Below are 8,395 nucleotides of genomic sequence, written 5' to 3' on the forward strand. Positions count from 1 at the left end.
ACCTTGAGCAATTCATCCTCTTGATCTTGGCTGAGGAATGAGCTTATGATCAATGGGTAGTTTTCATTTTCTCCTAGGTATGCATATTTGAAAGTGGGTGGCAATGCTTTGAGTTCAACCTTGGGTGCCTCTGACTTTTCAGTCTCTTCCTTTGGTGCATCTTGAACATTACTCTCTGCTGTTGCAACATCCTCACTTGATATATACTCCTCCTCTATTGATCTCTCGGGCTCTTCATGCTCTTCTTCTTCAAAACACTCCTGCACTTCTTCTTCAAGTGCGTCTAACCTCATGCATTCCCCCACTTATTCTGGTGGGTAACTCATGGCCTTGAACACATTGAGTGTCATCTTTTCATTGTGTAATCTCAAGGTAAGATCACCTTTTTGGACATCAATGATAGCTCCAGCAGTAGCCAAGAACGGCCTTCCCAGAATAATGGAGGTCTTGGCTTCTTCCTGCATGTCTAACACTACAAAATCTGCCGGAAATATAAAGCCTCCTACTTTAACCAACAAATCTTCTACTATGCCATGAGGGAACTTGAACGATCGATCTGCCAGTTGTAAGGCCATTTTTGTTAGTTTAGCCTCCTCGATCTTCATCTTCCTCATCATTGCTACTAACATCAAATTGATGCTGGCTCCTAAGTCACAAATGGCCTTCTCTACTGTGATTTTCCCTATAATACAAGGGATCTGAAAGCTCCCAAGATCCTTCAACTTCTGGGGTAGTTTGTGCTGGATGATAGTACTACATTCTTCGGTTAGTATCACAGTCTCATTGTTCTTCCAGCTTCTCTTCTTAGTCATCAGCTCCTTCAGAAACATGGCATAGAGTGGCATTTGTTCTATTGCTTCAGCAAAGGGTATATTGATTTGTAGTTTCTTGAAGATTTCCAAGAATCTCACGAACTGGTTGTCATCTTCCTTTTTCTTCAACTGCTGAGGATATGGAGCTCTTGAGATGTTTAGCTTTGGCATCCCTTTTTCTTTTTGTGGACTTGAAATGGGAGTTTGAACTCCATCTTGCTCTTCTCCCTTTTCATTTGAGCCTTCTTCTTGTGGTTTTTGGGAGAGTTCCTTGAGTTCCTTCCCACTCCTAAGTGTTATAGCTTGACACTCCTCCTCTTTGCTTGAATTGTTATTATTGCAGAGGTTGTGGTTAGAAAGCTGCTTAAATAGATAACCAATTTGTGTCTCCAGTTTGTTGATGGCAGCATTTTGATTCTGCATGTTTGACTGCACTTCCTCTCGAAATACTTTACTGTTTCTGACGTCTTTGCATACTCCTTCAAGTAAGGTTTCAAGCTTAGAGAGTCTGTCATCGATTGATGGTAGATTGGGATTAGAGGTGGAAGGATGAGAGGTGTTGTTGTGGGGGTGTTGATATGTCCTCTGTGTGAATTATTGATAAACTGCATTGTTATTGGAGTTGTAACGTCTCTGGTCTTGGCTTTGATCTTGCTGATTCCCCCACCCAAAATTTGGGTGGTTCCTCCATCCAGAGTTGTATGTCTTGGAGTATGGATCATGGTTCTGTCTAGGTGAATTCCCAATGTAGTTGGCTTGCTCAAGGTCATCTTCTTCAACTCCTTCTTGGGTTGTTGATGAGGTGGTGATTGCTGCCACTTGGTTCCTCTCCATCTTCTTGGTGAGGTCAGCTAGCTGCTTGGTAATGAGCATGTTTTGAGCCAGCAGAGCATCTACATTGTTTAGCTCCATCACTCCCTTAGTGTTCCCTCTTTCGGAAGCATAGAAGTAGTTATTCTCAGCTACAGTTTCAATGACATCTATGGCTTCTTCAATGGTCTTCTTCTTGTTCAAGGATCCTCCAGAGGAATGATCTACTGCCTTTTTTGATTCATATGACAAGCCTTCATAGAAGATGTGCAACTACACCCATTCATTAAACATATTTGGTGGACACCTCCTTGTTAGGTCTTTGAACCTTTCCCAAGCTTCATAAAGTGTCTCCCCATCTTGCTGTCTGAACGTCTGTACTTCAGTTCTCAGCCTATTGATCCTTTGCGGGGGGTAAAACCTTGCCAAAATCTTATTCACTACCTCCTCCCAATTTGTCAGGCTTTCTTTCGGGAAGGATTCGAGCCATTTGAATGCCTTGTCCCTGAGTGAAAAAGAGAACAAGAGCAGCCTATATACATCCTGGTGGACTCCATTGGACTTCACTGTGTCACAAATCCTCAAGAAGGTGGTCAAGTGTTGATTCGGATCTTCTTGAGCACTTCCTCCAAATGAGCAATTATTCTGCACAAGAGTGATGAGCTGAGGTTTTAGCTCGAAATTGTTGGCATGTATGGTGGGCTTCTGAATGCTGCTCCCACAGTTGCCTGGGTTGGGATTGATGTAAGAGCTTAACACTCTTTTATCCTCCCCAACATGATTTGCTCTACCTCCTCCCCCATTGTTATTAGCCTTTTCTTCATGTTGGTTTTCTATGTTGCCTTTCATATTTAGTTCAATGTGTTCCTCCTCCTCTTCAGCACCGATTGCACATTTTCCTCTTGCTTCCCTCCTTAATCTAAGGAGGGTCCTCTCTGGTTCAGAATCGAAGGAAGTTGAAGCCCCGCTTCTTCTCCCTGTCATACAACCAACAAGTACAAGTAAGGAAAAAAATATGTGCAGATAGTATTGCTGTCAGAATTAGTGTTAGTTGTGAGTGATGCAATATATCAAACAGTTAGTGGGTTAGCAAACTGAATTGTAAATAACAAAGAAACGAAAAAGTAGAAGGGGAAGGGAAGAAGTTAACTAAGACAGAAAACCAATTACTCAAACAGAAAGTTAATTCACAAAACAAAAATGCTCAATCTAGTGATCTTCCAATCTAATTATTGTTGATGCACAATCATTCCCCGGCAACGGCGCCATAAACTTGATGCAGGTGGAAACTGTCTCTCAACAAATTTCCTTCGGCAAGTGTACCGAATTTGTCGTCAAGTAAAAACTCACAATAGAGTGAGGTCGAATCCCACAGGGATTGATTGATCAAGCAACTTTAAATGGGAAGAATGTTCTAGTTGAGCTAATTCAGAATTTGGGTTGAGAGTTGCAGAAAATAAAATGCGGTAATGTAAATGACAGGAAGAGTAAATGCTAGAATTAAATAGCTCGAAGTAAATGACTGAAATTAAATTGCAGAATTGTAAATGGGAATGGGGTGTTTGCTCATGAAAATAAACGCAGAAATTAAAGAGAATGGGTGAGATTAGAATTGGGAAGTTCATTGGGCACAGGAGATGTTGCAATTCTTCGGATCAAGTTAATTTTCATCTCTTCCTCAATCAATGCACTCATTGATCTCCTTGGCAATCTTAATTGATTGAATTACAATTTCTTGCAATTCAATCTCTCAAATCTTGATCAATAGCCAATTCCTTGGTCAATTGCTCATGAGAAGAGATGAAGTGTGGTCACTAATTATACCACATGCATTTCCCAAATCAAGTATTGAGAGAATTATAGTCACATATCCATCCAAACCCAATTTGGTCCAGCATGAGAAAGCATTTTTAGCTTGATCTCTTCATTCCTCTTTCAAGGTTCAGAAGAGATCCAAGTTTGAGTAGTTTCTTTTCCAAGATAACTACCCAATGGGATGAAGATCGAAAGCTTTCAAGTAAAATCAAGAGAAAAGACAGAAGAAGAATGAAGAAAACTAGTATTGATCCATCAAATTACAACAGAGCTCCCTAACCCAATGAAATGGGTTTAGTTGTTCATAGCTCTAGAAAATGAAAACAAAGATGGAGAATACATCCTCGAACTAGAAGGGCAGAAAAAGTAAAATATAGAGAGTAATGCTTCCAATTTCCCAGCTTTCAGAACTCCTTAAATAATTCAAAGCTACTCCTATATATACTACTCTTCTCAGCTTCTAGTTGGTTCTTCAAGTCTTGGGCCTTTGGATCTTGAGTTTGAAGCAGTTCTCTTCTTTATTTGGGCTTGGTTTCACTTGCAGAGAGAAAGTGTGAAGTGGGCAGAGACTTTAGCTTAGGACGTTAGGGGTGTTAACATTTAGTGAAAGTTTGAGTTCGAGAACGTTAGTGACACTCAACATTGTCACTAACGTTCCAATGTACCCCTTTTGCTTCACGTTAGCACTCACGTTAACTAGGTTAACGTGGCTTCTAACGTGGCCTTGCTGACCTTCGAGAACGTTAGTGACATTCAACATTGTCACTAACGTTCTAATGTGCCCCTATGTCTCACGTTAGAGTCCACGTTAACTAGGTTAACGTGGCTTCTAACGTGGCCGTGCCAACCTTCGAGAACGTTAGTGACATTCAACATTGTCACTAACGTTCCAATGTGCCCCTATGTCTCACGTTAGAGTCCACGTTAACTAGGTTAATGTGGCTTCTAACGTGGCCATTCTTAGCCATCCCCAACGTTAGTGACAATGTTGAGTGTCACTAACATTGGCTCATCATTCACTCATCATCGTTAGCTTCCACGTTAACTAAGTTAACGTGGAAGTAAACGTGGCTCCTTGGGGTTTTGTGGTTGCTTCCAACGTTAGTGACAATGTTGGGTGTCACTAACGTTGTCGACCACCTTTGCCTCTTACGTTAGCTTCCACGTTAACCAAGTTAACGTGGAAGTTAACGTGGTACATTGCATCTTAGGCCAACGTTAGTGACAATGTTGAATGTCACTAACGTTGGCTTCTTCCCCCCTTTTAACGTTAGAGGTCACGTTAACTAAGTTAACGTGGACTCTAACGTGGCCACTTATGATCATTGGCCAACGTTGGTGATAATGTTAAGTGTCACTAACGTTGGCTCAAAGTCCCTTCTTCACGTTAGAGTTCACGTTAACTTAGTTAACGTGACTCTAAACGTGGGCAATGATGGCTTCGAGAGCGTTATTGGCAATCACTTTTCTCATTAACTTTGCAAGTTACTTCCCATTCCACGTTAGTGGCCATGTTAATTAGATTAACGTGACTGCTAAGTGGTTCTTCCTTGCTTCCTTTGGTCCTGAAATCAAGCAATAGAGTGCATCAAAGTTCTAGTCCAAGTCATGGGTAATGCAACATACAATTTGTCACTAAATTCATGCAAAATCCTCATGTAATCATGTAAAATGCACAATGTATGCTTGAATCAAGGTGTAAGTGAATATCTACCCAAAACTAGCTTATTTCCTAAGGAAATGCATGAAACTACCCTAAAAACAGAAAAGAAAAGGTCAGTGAAACTGGCCAAGATGCCCTGGCATCATTAGCCAGCACCAAACCAGGGGGCAATAATATGAGCCTCATCCAGAAAGTACTGCAAAACCCGTCAATCTCAGAAGAAGAAAAAATCCTAGCCATATCAGGCCAGGATCAAGGATGGATGACTCCCAGAATTAACTACCTCAAATCAGAGATACTCCCTGCAGATAAGAAGGAGGCAAAGAGGTTAAAGCGGGAGGCACAATATTACGCCATCATAAACGACATTCTATATAAGAGAGGAATTTCGGCACCTCTACTAAAATGTGTACCGACCTCTAACACAAAAGAGGTCTTGGAAGAGATACACAGTGGCACCTATGGGAACCATCTCGAAGCATGAGCCCTTGTCAAAAAAGTACTTCGAGCCGGATTCTTTTGGCCGACTTTGCAAAAGGAAGCCACCGAGTATGTTAAGACATGTCCACCATGTCAGAAACATGCCAACTTCCATGTCATCCCACCAGAGGAACTCATCAGCGTAACATCACCTTGGCCATTTGCAAAGTGGGGACTCGACCTTCTTGGGCCCTTCCCCCAAGGGTCGTGACATGTTAAGTTCCTCATTGTAGGGGTAGATTATTTCACAAAATGGATAGAGGCAGAGCCCCTAGCCAACGCCACTGCCCAAAGAAGTCAGAAATTCCTATATAGGAACATTATCACGAGGTTTGGGGTTCCTTACTCCATCACCACAGATAATGGCATCGAATTCACAAATGCAGGCTTTAGAAAGTTGGTAGCTGACCTAAAGATGAAGCACCAATTCACATCCGCAGAACACCCACAGGCTAACGGACAAGCAGAAGCTGCCAATAAAGTCATACTAGCCGGGTTAAAATGGAGGCTGCAGGATGCAAAGGAAGCCTAGTCCGAAGAGCTCCCACAAGTCCTATAGGCATATCAGACAACTCCACACTCCACCACAAAGGAATCACCCTTCCAATTTCCTTATGGAATGGAGGTAATGATACCGGTAGAAGTTGAAGAAGGATCTCTCAGAACGATCCTCTATAGCAAAGAAGCTAACTCTAAACTTCAAAGGGAAGAGCTCGACCTACTCTCAGAAGTCCGAGAAAGAGCTCGGATCAGAGAAGAAGTACTAAAACGCCGCATGGCCTTAAGATTCAATCAAAAGGTAGTGCAGCGAAGCTTCGCCAACAATGATCTCATCCTAATCCAAAATGATATCGGAACAAGTCGACCTGGAGAGGGAAAGCTAGCAGCTAATTGGAAAGGACCCTACCGAATCACAGAGGTACTGGAAAAAGGTTACTACAAAGTGTCCGAACTCGAGGGCCGAGAGCTACCGAGATCATGGCACGCCTGCAACCTAAAAAGGTATTATAGTTAAAAGGTATTAAAAGATCTTAGGATAAAGGTGCACTCTTTTTCCTAAAAAAGGTTTTTTAATAAGGCACCAAGCCAAGATCTACAAAATTACCTAACTTAAGAAGCATGAACACCCACATGTATATATTTGCCTATTTTCTACTTTGAATAAAGTTTTTCAAATTTTCTACAAAATTCTCTTTATCAAGATGCATTAATCTGAAAATGCAAAAATTCATCGCCCGATTATAAAGCTACAGATCGGCAAAAGTGAAAACCAAATTCACTGCCCGACGCGGTCGACAAAGAATGAAAACTGAATTCATCAAAGAACGACCAAACGAGGATCAAACTCTACAAAATTGGCAAGATGAAAAGCGATAAAAACATAATAATGCAAGAAGTTATAAAAAGTGACCCATGAATAGATGCCTGAGGAGGTCTGAAACAAAAATGGATTGCTAGAAATAACTTGGAATGGACCGACGCAAAAGAAGTCGGAGCAGATCAAAGCGACAAAAAGTTATAAAAAGTAATCCCTAAAAAGAGGCCTGGCCAGCCCTAAAAAGCGGATTACTAGAAATAACTTCCAAAGGGACCGACATGAAGAAGTCGGACCAAAGCTACAAAAGTTATAAGAAGTAATCCGTAAAAAAGAGACCTGACAAGGTCCAAATAAAACGGATTACTAGAAATAACTTCGAAGGGACCGATATGACGAAGTCGGCCCAGAAAGCTACAAAGAGTTATAAAAGTAATCCATAAAAAGAGATCGGACAAGGTCCAGATAAACTAGATTACTAGAAACCTAGAATGGGACCAACATGAAGAAGTCGGCCCAAGCCAACCAAAAGGCGAAAGAGTTATAAAAAGTAAATCCATAAAAGAAGACCTGGCGATGTCCAAATGGATTACTAAAAATAACTCAAAAAACTCAACGAAAGAAGTCGACAGAACAGGAGGCGTGCCACGACCTCACCCAAAATCAACTTAACCAAAAAAGAGGTCAGACAGCAAAAAGCCCCAAACACTCTTGCGATTCTTAGAGGCTCCAGAAAAGAAAGGGTTGCAAACAAACACATCAAGAAGATAAGCAAAAACTACTATGATAAAAGGCTCAAGAGACCACTCAAGAGTCGACCTCAAAGAGCTCAAGAAGTTACTTTGTTTTTCTAAATTAGGTTGCTAGGAAAAGCAACCAAAGTATCCAAAGTCAAAACAGACCACAAGTCACAAAATAGAAGTCCAAAAGACCCACAAGTTGGGCCATCACAAGATATGAAAATAAAACAGAAACTATAAAAGATGCAAAGACTCCTTAGTGGCAGCATCTTGAGGCGAAGGAGGACGGGTCGCAAGTAGGAAAGCAGCAACAATTCCATCTAGCTGGTTCAGGATCTGAACATTAGGATCCGACTCAGGATGGCCAACCTCAGTTGTAGGAGCTGAAGAAGCCGGGGCAACAAGAGCTTTGGCAGAGGGCACAGGAGACGGATCTACGTCATTGTCATCATCATCCGGGGCAGGGACAATCTTACCATCCTCTACAATATTGTCTAAACTAAAGAGAGACAGGTCGAGCTCAAGAGTAAGAACTCTGATTTGAGACTTTAAATTCTCATAAGCAGAAGTCACACTACTCACAAGATGATCTTGGAGCTCGGCATAATCAGATTGAGCTGATTCCAAACTCTCCCGGAACTCTACCATCTCCCTATAGGTCCGGACATAGCTATTCTTGTGCTTTTGGGCCATCTCCTCAGCCAGATCTGCCAAAGCCACAGCCGCGGTAGCTCGAGCCTTCTCACCCACCAACTCTTTC

The 8,395-nt window shown here is 41.8% G+C and overlaps 1 protein-coding gene across 1 annotated transcript; it reads right to left on the bottom strand.

Moving 5' to 3' along the window:
• Nucleotides 1-305: 305 nt before the first annotated feature.
• LOC130966439 (uncharacterized) lies at nt 306-1,235 on the bottom strand. Its single transcript, XM_057891244.1, has one exon. The coding sequence runs from the start codon at nt 1,233-1,235 to the stop codon at nt 306-308; it is 930 nt and encodes a 309-aa protein (XP_057747227.1).
• Nucleotides 1,236-8,395: the final 7,160 nt, after the last annotated feature.

The sequence above is a fragment of the Arachis stenosperma genome, chromosome 3 (assembly GCF_014773155.1).
Source record: "Arachis stenosperma cultivar V10309 chromosome 3, arast.V10309.gnm1.PFL2, whole genome shotgun sequence".
NCBI classification, from domain to species: Eukaryota; Viridiplantae; Streptophyta; class Magnoliopsida; order Fabales; family Fabaceae; genus Arachis; species Arachis stenosperma.